This window comes from Eublepharis macularius, chromosome 15 (assembly GCF_028583425.1).
Source record: "Eublepharis macularius isolate TG4126 chromosome 15, MPM_Emac_v1.0, whole genome shotgun sequence".
In the NCBI taxonomy this organism is placed as follows: Eukaryota; Metazoa; Chordata; class Lepidosauria; order Squamata; family Eublepharidae; genus Eublepharis; species Eublepharis macularius.
Window position 1 is genome coordinate 55,856,923 of NC_072804.1, and position 12,826 is coordinate 55,869,748.

Below are 12,826 nucleotides of genomic sequence, written 5' to 3' on the forward strand. Positions count from 1 at the left end.
GCTCTGCATAGAAGGGAAGCTGAAGGCTGTCTTGCAGATATTGGATATGCGTGCATCATTTCCTTGAGGGCTAGGGTGGGTCTACTAAGCACTGGAGCATCCATTCAACTGTAAAAGCTGCAGCACCCTGTGCTCTGGTGGTGTGGTCTGCCTCTTGTTCCTCTTTAAGAGGGTAAAAGAAACAAATCGACAGCTGGAAAAGTTGTATGCAAAAAGAGAATCCAGACATGATGGCAAGGCCACCACTTCTCTCTCTGCAGCATGCAACAACCCTGTTGATATTTTTGTAGACCTGGGTGCTGCTCCAGGAAGTGGCAAACCTAACCTCTTGTCTTTGGAGCGCCTGCACCCCCAAACCCTCATAAACTGGGTGCATCCCTTTGCAGAAGCCGGGGTTTGGCCCCATGTTAACTTTAAGTAGCTCATTTCTGCAGGTTGTCTTTGATTTATCTTGATGACAGTCTCCCCCCCTCCTTCTACCACTGGGCTGGGCAGAGGCTGATCAAAGTTAAGAATGCAGCTATATCCAGGCTCTTGCAAGGTATATAGCTGGTGGCCAGTTAGTATGGCCTTTGGCTAGCAGCAATTCCAGACTGAATTCCTGTTTTTGACAGGTCACGGGCTTAATTTTGGGATCTATTTTCAGTTTGTGAATCTGGGTGAAGTTATTACTGATAGTTATAAGCCCGCCTTTCTCACTGAGACTCAAGGAAGATTACAAAATACACATTGATTGCCCAGTGCAATCAACTACAAATCCATTCCGTTTATAAAAGGCCCCATGTGAACCATTCCTCTTTACTACGATCCCATTGCCTTTATCAAAATGCTCTCCTAAGCCATGTTCGGACCAGGTGGAAGGAGGACTGGCTAGACAGTAAACACTGCACCGAGATGACCAGGTGCCTTTTGAAGAGAGTTCTGGGTGTAAACCTGTCTTTGTGCTCATAGCTTCCTGCTGTGTTTCCCACAGCAGTCTGAATGGCAATCAAGGAAATAGCATGTATGGAACTATTTTAGCCTTTGGAACTCCTTGCCACTGGAGGCCTAGTCAAGCCTCACTGTTTCAGTGGCATTCTAACTTGACTCTGCTTGTTTTGTTTAAAATTTCTATCCTGTTCTGCTTTCTCATTTCTCAAGATTGCTTGCAACCAACTTTAAAAAAAAACTTTAAAAAACTTAAAAATAGCTGATAAAGCTCACAAATGAATTAATAGCTGAAGCCTGATTTTCTCACCTGATGCTTGAAGGTCAGCATCCTTGGCACCAATAATGCAGAACTCTGCGGGGCAGGGATGCTAGGAGCGAGTAGCCACCAGTGCACCGGTGCCATCTCTGGTAGCTTCTGATGCGGCCTTGGGAAGTGGAGACCTACACAACAGGGCTCCCAGGGAAGATGTTAGTAACAAGGGCTGGCTATGATGGGGGGCGGGGGGAACGGCTGTTTTGGATGTCTCGGCCTCAAGCCATTTAGGACTTTAAAAGGCAGGGCTTTTTTTCAGCTGGAATGGAGTTCCGGAACCTTGAAAATGGTCGCATGGCTGGTGGCCCCGCCGAGCGGCACGGAGGGGAATCGAAACTCCCCTCTGTCTGGAGATCAGGGGCAGGGCCACCAGCCATGTGACCGTTTTCTCCAAGGGCAACCCACTGAGTTCTACCACCTCTTTTCCCAGAAAAAAAGCCCTGTTAGGCGTTACCACCCGTGGCTAAGATTGAGCTGGTGGTGGCCTGGGAACCTCTTCATGCACTGGGAGATGCTTGTTCCCTTCTGCCAGCTTTGGCACTGTGTTCAAAGGCTTTATTCTTTATTCCACAACTGTCTAAGTGATTGCAGGATATCAATCCAATGCTAGCCATTTAATCGTGTCCGATACTTGGCTACTCTGTAGATCATATCCCTCCAGGCCTTTCTGTCTCTAACTGCTTCTTTCAATTCCTTCATGTTCAGTCCAGTGTCTTTCATGATGGTATCCAGCCAGTGGGTTTTTGGTCTTCCTTTCTTCCTCATTCCACTCACCATTCCTAGCATCATTGATGTTTCTAGTGAGTTGGCCCGCATTACATGCCCGAAATAGCTGAGCTTCTGCTTTGTAATCTCCCCCTCCAGAGACATGTCAGGTTTTATGCGTTCCAAGACAGCTTGGTGTGTTACTTTTGCTGTCCAAGGGATCCTCGGGAGTCGTCTCCAACACCACAGTTCGAATGAGTCAATTTTTCTCCTGTCCATTTTTGTTAAGGTCCATGTCTCACATTTGTAGGTTGTTATAGGAAACACAATGGCTGTGACCAGTCGGCGCTTGGTGCTTATTGTGTCATCTTTGCATTTCCAGATTGAATCCATGCTGACCATTGCTGAGCGTGCAAGTGTGATTCGCTGCTTTACTTCAGGTGTCCAGTCACCCCTGTTATTGATTTGTGAACCTAGGAAGACAAAGGTGTCAACCCCGTCGATCTCATTATTGTTTATCTTGATATGGACTCGTTTGTTAGTGTTGGTCATGATCTTTGTTTTTTTGATGTTCAGCTGAAGCCCCATTACTTCACTTGTTGTCTTGAGTTTCATGATCAGAGTCTTCAGATCTTTAGCCTTCTCTGCTAGCAGTGTAATGTCACCTGCATATCGCAGGTTGCTGATTGTTCTGCCACCGACCTTCACCCCAATGTTCATCTCATCCAGGTTGAGCTTCCTCATGATGACTTCTGCGTATAAGTTGAAGAGGAATGGGGAGAGAACACAGCCTTGTCTGGTGCCTTTTCTGATCTTAAACCAATCTGTGTCTCCATATCTCGTTCGTACTGTCGCTTCTTGGTCAGTGTACAGTGATCTGATCAGTCTGATTATATGGGCTGGTACTCCAATCTGCTTCAATGCAAGCCAGAGCTTGCTATGATCGACACAATCGAAGGCTTTGGCATAGTCGATAAAGCAAATATAGAGGTCTTTGTGATATTCTTTTGATTTCTCCATAATCCACCTGAGGTTGGCGATATGATCCCTGGTTCCTCTGCCTCTGCGAAAGCCGGCTTGGACATCAGGGAGTTTGTGGTCGAAAATGTTCCCCAAATGCTTCTGCAGGATACAGGTGAATAAATTTATACAGTGCTCGTGTGTGTGTGTGTGTGTGTGTGAGAGAGAGAGAGAGAGAGAGAGGGAGAGCGACTGACCGACTGACGGGGTTACACTGCAGCGTATGGTGATGTGTCTCAGGTTAAAAGTACCCATTCACTGGTGAGGATGTATGCTTTGTCTCTGGATGAGTCACAGCTCTCCCCTTGTCTTCTCTTAAGAAGCCTCTGCTGGGATGGGATGCTCTGTCATAGCAATGGTGTGATTGGCTTATTCAGTCACTCATCCTGTGGAGGGTGCCTGTTGCAGTTCTGCACGAGGCATTTTCCTGGCCCTATGGGGCTCTCAAACCAGACTTTGGCAAAGAAATAAAAATAGAATGACTGAGAAGCGCCCCTCGGGTGAAAAAGTGCTTTCCACTTATTTGCCATTTGAAGGAAGGGTTCGGTGTGCCTGTTCTCTGCTAGATTGGTGGTGCAAATGCTCTCCTTCAAAACACAGCAGAAGAGTGATCTCTGCCTGAAATAAAAAAAACTGCTCCAGAGCTAGCATCTCAGGTTTGTTTTTTTTAAAAGCAATGAAATCTTTAAAAGAATACTTTCCTCCTTTTGCAGGATTGTGTGGGGCTGTTCTCCTGCAAGTGCAGCCCTCTGTGTTTGCATTTGAGGGATGGTGAACAGACACTGCCCCCCCCCGACACCATGCAGCCTTGCTGGCATTTAAGGGCGAGAAAGGAAAGCAAACGATTGAAAACAAAGGAAAGTGGGACGGTTTCTGGAGGCATCGACGTTCCTCCTTGAAATTGATGAGATGCAGAGACAGACCTCTCATTTATTTATACAAAGGCAGCCAGGTTGATGCCTTGTTTGGGGGGCACATTTTTTCCACTGTGCCAGGTGCCTGGGCTCAAGCAGGCCCGCTTGGCTTAGCAATGCCTTCCAGAATAAGGCACCCTGCAGCCGGGCTCTGTGCTGGGTGCAAACTGGAGTGCCAAACCTGAGCCGTGCCCCAGTGTTTCTGGCAAAGCTGTGGGGGCAGCTTGCTTGCCGCAGGGCCAGCCAATATTCCTGTGCCTGGGTTGACTCACGCCTGGCCAGCAGCAGCCCCCCCCCCCAGCCACTCTGGCCCCTGGCTCCCTGCACCAAGTTCTGCGTGGATTCTCTTGACCTGTCCAAATCCATGGAGGGGCCTGCAAACTGAAGCAGCTAATCTGTGGTTTTATTGCATTTATTTCATGTTATTTCTCTCTCTCTCGTCTCCCCACTGAGAAGCCAAAACAGTTTACAAAGAAACACTAAAATGCAATTTAGACTGACAAAATCATGAGCCCCCAAATGTCCGGTATTCCTGGGCTGGGACTCAATCCACCAGGACGGCTCCCTCAGGGCTACAGGCTCTGAGCCGAGGGCCCAGAACCCTTCCACTCTTGCCCATGCTAACAGGTTCATGCCTTAGGCCAGGCGCAATTTTAAAAAACCACTTGGGCAGGGGAGCCGTCTTTTCAGACAGTAAACCACAGACATATGTTAGAGGAGCCCCGTGGTGCAGAGTGGAAAGCTGCAGTACTGCAGCCCAAAGCTCTGCTCACGACCTGAGTTCAGGTAGCCGGCTCAAGGGTGACTCAGCCTTCCATCCTTCCGAGGTCGGTAAAATGACTAGCCAGTTTCCTGGGGGCAAAGTGTAGATGACTGGGGAAGGCAATGGCAAACCACCCTGTAACAAAAAATCTGCCATGAAAACGTTGTGATGCGACGTCCCCCATGGGTCAGTAATGACTCAGTGCTTGCACCTTTACCTACCTTTAAACCACATTTGTTACTTATACATGCAGAAATAATGCTTTTTTCTCTGTCCCCACCCAAATGCCATCCGACTTCATTTGGTGACCAACAGTTACAGGCATGTTCTGGCTCCCTTAATGGATTCTTGCCCATGAAGGTAATGCTTTTCTACTGGCAACTGAAACAGCTTTATGGCCGCACAGGCCTGTGGGATTGCTACGCCTTATCGGTCGGAGCCACTCGTGTCCTTTGTAGTTCCATGTATTAATGCTAATCCATAAGCAAAAAGCCTGCGCAGAGCTGCGAAGAAGTAAACAGGATGTGGGGGAGGGGTTGGCGAGCAAGATGCAAACTCTTCCCCACTCTGTCTGACTTGCCATCAAAGGCTGAACTGTAGCATTGCAATGTCATTTCCTTGCCCGTGTAGCTGGCTTGCGGCTTTTGCTGTTTATTAAAGAACAAAGTGATCACAATTTCCAGGCGCTCCAACTTTTGTCTTAGTCGTTGTGAAAGTCTAGCGTTATCTGGAAGCATGATGTAATGACGGGGGGGGGGGAGCCTCCTGGCATTCTGCAACCCCCCCCCCCCCCCCATGCTCCTACTGGAATTCAGCATACAGAATCATGCCAATTGAGATCACATTTATTTTAAGCCTGGCTTTCTTGAAACATTGCATTTCCATGCACCTTTCAAGATTATTAAATGTTGCTTCGGGTTTTCTTTCCATTTTGGAAGGTGTCCTTACAAATTACATCACACTTACAAATTGAGGAGAAGCTGGAGTGTGTTACATTGCAAGGTGCAATGTTGGTGTTAGCTGAGGCTGTGCGAGGGCATCCATACAGCCTCTCAAGCTACCTAGCACGGGAGCAAAAACCCACATTAAAACAGTGCAAGAGTTCTTGCAACCCAAATGATCAAACGCAGCATTCACCAGTGCTCAGCCGGCTGCCTCCAGGAAGTCTATGAAGGGCAGGGCAGGAAAGAAGCAGCCCCTCCTTTATCATTTGTCTCCAGCACCTGTATGGGGAGGTAGATTGCATCTGGACATGGAGGTTCCAGCTGCTCAGCAATGATTAGCCACAATACTTGTCCTGCCCACGAATGTGTTTTCCCTTTTTCAAGCAGTCCCACCTCTAATTTCCTTGAGGCTTCTCAAATTATGTTTTTCTTCGCAGTGAGAACTAGAACCAGGGAAAAAGAGGACAATTGACTGTTTCCTAGGGCAAAGTGCGCAAAAATTAGTCAGTGCTGATACGGCCTCTTGAGCGATTGCTACAGTTCCCCACCCTCTGAGCCCATTTCCGGCAGCTATGACCTGAGTCCCAAGTTACTGCAAGCAGGCAAAATTGCACTTCCTTAGAACGTCTCAATATTTGACCCCCACGTTCCTGCAGGTGGCAGGGAATGCTTGTGGTCTCCCCTTTGAGTTGCAGTGAGTCTGCAGAGGAGGCATCCCTCCAAAGAAGGGAACAGAGTTGTAGCATGGCTCCAGAATCGCTTGGGAACGCAAGAGCTCACCAAGTGCTGAGGCTGAGCGGTTCCCGTCTCGGGCCTTTGAGCGCAGGCAGGGTAGCGTTTCCTTGTTTTTCTGAGCGCTTACATTTTGAAAAGGGACTGGCGCACAGGCTACTTCAGAGCATGTGTAAAGTTTTAATATTTTTAAAAGCTATAAAATGAGCTTTTATAAAAGCTATAAAAATGAGATTTAGGTCCAGTAGCACCTTAAAGACCAGCTAGATTTCCAGGATAGGACCTTTTGAGTTAGAGCTCCTTTAGGCTCTGACTCTCGAAAGCTCCGACCCTGGAAATCCAGTTGGTCTCTAAGGCGCTACTGGACTGGGATCTCGCTCTTCTACTTCAGACCAACATGGCTACCCACCGGAAACTATAAAAAGATGGTGCACCTCTTTGGAGTGGAGAGAGGGTGCAGTGTTTTTTACTCTTAAAGCACAACTGGCCACTCACACCTGTGTCTCCTTCAGTGCCGCCTGTTTCTTATTACCATCAAAGGGACACACACTGCAAGGTGGCCTGTGTGTTACCCTCCCCAGATGCCCCAGCAGAGAGAGAGTGCTGTTGCTAAGCAACCTCTAGGGCCTTGTTGGGGCCTGAACACCTCTGTTATCCAGCAACTGCCATTAGAAGCATCCAAAGAGTTAAGGTTTGGCTCAGTCAGGGCCCCAGGCTATGCTGGGAGTGCCCACTGGCCCCATGTATCAGATTGCAAATAAAGTGTGCAAATCAAGTCATTTTATGCAAAACAATGAATCCTGCTTTATTTTATTTTTTTAAATTAACATCATTTGCTTTGAGCGCCAGATTCGAATCACCTTTGGAGCGTGATGTGGATTTCATTTGCAAAATACTTGATAGGTATTGTTTTGCTTAGTCAACACAGGATACAAATTGTCTCCCTTTGGACTCCGCCCCACAAATGCAGAAGAGAATTGGAAGCAATGCACTGAACATGTGCTAGATTTCCGGCTCAGACACGTGGCCTGGATTATCTGAAGCAGCCGCTGCCTCTGCTTCATCTTGAGTCTTTCTGTCAGTGTTGACAATTAACTTAGGCCACACCTTTATTTTCAATTTGAAAAAACGGAAGCACCCAGTTCTCAATGTTTGCTGTTTAGAGGTAAAAAAAGAATGAACACCCCTCATCAGAGGAGCCTGGCCCCTTGTGTGAGTTGCTGTTCCTGGCTGGAAGGATGAAAGCCCAGAATAGCAACTCAGGCAGAGATGCAGTAGCTAGCCTCCTCCTGATATGAGCTTCAGGTTCCTAGGAGCTTTGATGATTGAATTTATCTCTTGTGCTGCATTCTTTGGGAGTGCCTAATAATGGAGAAACCTGGCCAATTCAGCATCGCGTTTATGAATTTAAGCCTTGTTCCAGCCCTTCAGGCTCACCTTTAAAGTTTGCAAAACGGAGGCTTTGAGAACTCGCCTCCCTGCAGATTTGAGCTGCGTGTGAGTTGCTGGCTGTGCTTCCTCCCTCCCAGGCAATATGAGTGTCCCAAAGCACCCACTTTTCCCGTGGCAGCTGTGTGTGGGAAGGGAAGAACATGCAGTGGAGGGGTTCCGATCCTTCAGCTGGGAACTGCAGCTCCAAATATTTAGACAGCAGGGGATTATTCCTTGGCAGAGGGAGGGGTCTGGGGGACGGAGAAATCAGGAGAAGCGTACAGTTAGCAAAGGAAATATTTATTCTGGGTTTTCAACCTTCCGGGGCTTCTGGTGCTTGGATATTGGGGCAGGGGAGGGGGCAGGCCATGAGCTGCAGGTGCTTGGATGGGGGGGGGAGATGAAGTAACATGGATTCCTGTTGGTTTACAAGGGAGTTTAGGAGCAGCATCCAGGCAGAAGAAGAGCTCTGGGGCCCCACCGCTTGACAGTCTTCCTCAAACCCTCTCCCTTCTCGTGTTCCGGTCATTTTCAAGCTTACCTGCATGCATACAAGGACAAGAAGCCTTTCTTGCATGGAAGTTAAGGCTGGAGTCAGGCAGTAGTTTCCTCAGATAACTAAAGTGGGGTTTTTACAGAGGAACATTTGGTTGTGACACACCCATTCTAGTGTTGTCTCCGGCTAAATAAGATTGGTGGGGTTTTATCCTGTTTTGAAAACCTGCCGAGCTTGACTAGAGGTGATGAGACAAAAGAGGTGTGTGCGTGTGTGTGTGTGTGCGTGCGCGTGCGTGTGTGTGTACACATGTACCTCTTTTGGTCCACTTTCATACTATCTCCTAAGATCTCCAGGATACTTGTGCCATATTTTTGTCCCACCAATTCCACCAAAGAGCAGAGCATATGGATCTCCTCTCTGTCATCCTCACAACAACCCTAAAAGGTAGGCTCAACCAAGATGTGACTTGCTCAGGGTTATGCATTGAACTTCATGGCAGAGTGGCGTTTGGAACCCACATCTCCTTGGTCCTATCCTGACATGTCAACTGCTCCATCATGCTGGCTCCTTGCATCAGTTTTGCCACAGCAGTGCACAATGTCAGGAAAGGTGCAAAATACACACACCCTTGGCTAGGAGGATCCATATATTTGGAGTGGGGGTGGGGGGAGTCCAGACTCATCCCTCCCCAAACTCGTCCTTTATTTTTACAATTTCAGTGATTCACAGTAACACTTCAAAAATCACTCACATCCTGTGTTTTGAAAGCAATTGGCACCAAAGAGTGGAAGAGTCACACACCCTTTGTAACTGCTCCCCCTTTTGGTACCTGGATGCACTCAATAGCACCAGGTGTGGGGGCTGTTTGAGATGCAGGTGGGCCAGGCCGTCCCAATCACAGCAGCCAATGCACCTTAATCCCCGTGCATTCACACCCTTTCCCTCCCTCCCCTTTGCAGGGGAATCGGAGGGCCCTTTGAATCTTGGCTTCTCATCTCCTTTCCTAGCATCCCTTTAGGGGGGGCTGAAGATGAAAAACCAAGCTGTGCATTCCCGCAGAGGGCCTCCCTGCTGGAGAAGCCCCCAGGACCCCTTGTGGCCAAAGAGCTCTCATTGACTTCCCACCTCTTACAACCACAAGCCGATCTGATCTGTGCCTTAGAAGTTGGAGCAGCCCAACAAATTCGGCAGTCTTCTTGAGATGGTGCAAGGGAGGGATGTCGTTTCTCCTCCTCATCTTCATCCATGGTCCCTACTCCGGAGCAGGGAACCCAGCCCAAACCGTCCTGGTGACTGAGGGAGACTTCTGCTCTCAGCAGACACAGTTGCCTTGGAAAGAGGGGCCGTCTTGCATTCCAACCTTGTCCGAAGCCTTCCGTGTCCGGGGCAAAGACAGCCAGCCCAGCCGGCAGCAGAAGAAGTCTCGGATGCTTCGGAAGACAGAGTTACGGAAAATGATGAATAGCCAGGGGTCCACAATAGGGTTGAGGGCGCTGAGGCGGAAGGCGAGCATGTCTTGCTTCTCGTCACCGTCTGGGGAGATGCCACCAATGTAGGCTCGGATCTGTGTGGGAAAAGAAAGAGAAAAGAGGGAAGGTGAAGAGCTTTTCCCAACTCACAGCCCAATTCACCTATTCCCTTATGAACCTGTCCAGCCCCAACGGTCATCTTCCAAGGCTCTGCTTTTGAGGTTAGGCAGAACCTTCCTCAGCCGCGGCACTGAAATGCCGGAACACTCCCCCCAGAGAGACTCGCCTGTCCCCTTCTGTTGCCATCTTCTGCCAGCAAGTGAAAAACCTTTTTGTTTCATCTGGTGACCCCCCTCAGTGATCCCCCGCTTCTGGCACTGTCTTTTAACTGTTGTTTTTATGTTTTTGTATGTGTACGTTAGCATTGGTTTGAAGGATGTAGTTTTGCTTTGGTTTTTGTGCTTCTATTAGGTATGCTGCCGTTTTCACACTGCTTACCAGCCACGGAACATCGTGCCAAGCTCCCAGAATGGCAGCAGCTTCCTGGCGCGATTTCGCGTGAGAATGGTAGTTCTCGCACAAAATGGAAGACGCTGTTGTTCCGAGAGCTTGGCACAATGTTCCGTGGCCAGTAAACAGTGTGAAAACGGCCTCTGTTAGTCACCTTGGTGTCCCTTGGTGATGAGAGCAGAAAGCATTATTTGTAAATAAGTAAATCCCCCTTGGCGTGCCTGGAAAGGAAATGCCTGCAGCACAGCCAAGTGGTGAATGAGTTTGGCCAGTTGGATCACGGTGCCATTGTACCAGGGCACCAGTTGAGTTTTCCTTCAAAAGTCTTTCAAGCATCTTTCTTCTTGGGGGCCGCACACAGTAAACAAAAACACAACACAGTATCGTAGACCGCAAAGAGCCCTGGTCCAGCAAAGTAAGAAGCAGGGCCACAGTGGCATACGAGGCAGATCCATGGCTGTTGCCACAGGGGTCAGTGAAAGCATTACAGCCCCTGCCTGGATCACTGCGCTGCCAGGCTCTGTTGTGTATTCGACTGATCCAGTCTGTATAGCCGTACTCCGTTCAGTAACCACTCCTGGGTCTGAAGCGCCATTCAAGTCCAGAGGTGTAGGGTGGTTTGTTTGTTTTTTTAACTTTTTATTTTTAAAAAAAACTTAATTTTTTATACAACAACATAATTAAACATTCAACATTTCAACTAAAACATTATTTAATAATTGTTAAAAAATACTCCTGTTTCCAGGGATAGATGTATTACAGATGTTAATAGAATACAAAATCCATGTACCTTTCCGGTATGGAAATCTCTGATGATGCGTAATTTTGAGATGTAGTCAAAATAAGGAAACCATTTTTCTAAGAAGTTGGTTTGAAAGCTTGGATTGTCATTTAACACTATTTGGTTTGATATTTTAACCATTACTATCATGTCCCAGATTTTGTGTTTTTCATTTTGATATAGTTGGTAGTTAGGGTAACTGTTTAAGCAAGAAAGCGTTGGGCTGCATTATGAATAAAGAAAAAAGAATGCATAGTTCTTTGGGAGGCTACAAGAGATACAAAACAAGGTCTGGATGCGAGGTGTGAGAATGTGCAGGGAAAAGGAATTACCAGGGTAACACAAGCCCTTCGTTTCCAGTTTGAATGTGGAAATCCCAGTAGGAGGACACCCCCCGCCTTAAAAGTGCCACAAAAATGGGAGTTGGAGCCAGCTGTGATGGGCAGCGCACGTTATGAACGTTAATTGTGCGTATTTTTAGTAGTGATGTTGCATCTCTGAATGATGCCTGGCTCCCCACCATGAGCCTGTCACCTCTCAGGTGATGCCCCAGATCAGCTGCTTGTGTTTATGTTTATTATTAGATTTATATCCTGCCATCCCGGCACGCAGGCTCAGGGCAGCTCACAACAAGCATTTAAATATAGATTTAGTTAGTATCAAAAGAGATAAAACCAGTCAATATATACAAGTGTACATAAATAGGTGTCAATAAATATTTCAAAAGCTATGTTAAACTCATGAAGTGCAGACCGTAGAAGATGAAAATTATCAGTCTCAGGCAGTGCGGTGGGGGCACTAACAGCCAGAGGGGGGCACTATCAGGTCTCAACCATTGGCTCGGTGGAACATCTCTGTCTTGCCGTCCCTGGGGAACTGTAATAGATCCCGCAGGGCCTGAATCTCCAACAGGAGTAGGGTTGCCAGACTCCAGGTGGTAGCCTGAGATCTCCTGGAATTACAACTGATCTCCAGGCCAGAGAGGTCAGTTTGCCTGGAGAAAATGGCAGTTTTGGAGGGTGGACTCAATGGCATATTTTCCTGAGGTTCTTCCCCTTCCCATACCCTGCTTTCTCCAGGCTCCATCCCCAAAATCTCCAGGAATTTTCCAACTTGGAGCTGGTAACTCTAAACAGGAGAGAGTTCCACCAGGCGGGAGCCGGGGCCGAGAAAGCTTTCCGTCCTGTCGCCTTTCTCCTTCCCTCAGGCCCTTGGATTGGCCTGGCTGCCTTCTGACTTCCTCGTCTGACTGCCAACCCAAGTGTGGGGGCTGTGTTTTTCAATCAAAGCTTGTCAACTCCTGAGTCAGCCTTGTGCAATTGTGCCGAGAGGGATGTGTGAACGAAACTCAAAAGTTTCTTCCTTTTCCAGCCAGCCGAAATGCAGTAAGACTTCCTCATCTGCTCAGATGCGCCGCAAGTGTTTGCTGCTACGGTTCTTGCACTGGCATTGCAGGTGTGCCCCTCCTGTTGGCAGACCCTCCTGTTGGCAGACTCCAAACTTCACCTTTCTGACTCGGTGCCAGGAGAGCATGAGGGCTTGCAATCAAGGAACATAGTCGAGCATCAAACTTTAATTGGTCTAATTAGGCAGCCTGTAGAGCTAGGTGATCAACTGGTGTAGTGGTTAGAGTGTCAGAATTCAGTTTGGGAGACCCAGGTTCGAATTCCCCACTCTGCCACAGAACCTTACTGGGTGACCTTGGGCTAGTCACACTCTCTTAGCCTAACCTACCCCGCAGGCTTGTTGTGAGGATAAAACAGAGGACAGAAGAATGATGTAAGCCACTTTGGGTCCCCATCGGGGCAGCGGTGG

At 48.1% G+C, this 12,826-nt stretch overlaps 2 protein-coding genes across 3 annotated transcripts in view; one reads left to right on the forward strand and one right to left on the reverse strand.

Annotated features, from left to right (window-relative positions):
• The window catches only part of CALM3 (calmodulin 3), a 27,386-nt gene that overhangs the window by 12,753 nt on the left and 1,807 nt on the right, over positions 1 to 12,826 (forward strand). Inside the window, exon 6 of one of the 2 annotated variants that reach the window (XM_054998731.1) lies at positions 2,331 to 2,554. The exons of the other annotated variant lie outside the window; for it this stretch is intronic. Within the exon in view, the coding sequence (XP_054854706.1) occupies positions 2,331 to 2,335 (5 nt within the window). The 3' untranslated portion in view covers positions 2,336 to 2,554. Of the gene's footprint in view, positions 1 to 2,330; positions 2,555 to 12,826 lie in introns of those variants that run through there. 2 annotated transcript variants of the gene reach the window in all.
• PTGIR (prostaglandin I2 receptor) overlaps positions 8,511 to 12,826 on the reverse strand; it is a 20,226-nt gene continuing 15,910 nt past the window's right edge. The window contains exon 2 of the mRNA XM_054998728.1: positions 8,511 to 9,815. Within this exon, the coding sequence (XP_054854703.1) occupies positions 9,564 to 9,815 (252 nt within the window). The 3' untranslated portion in view covers positions 8,511 to 9,563. The remainder of the gene's footprint in view (positions 9,816 to 12,826) is intronic.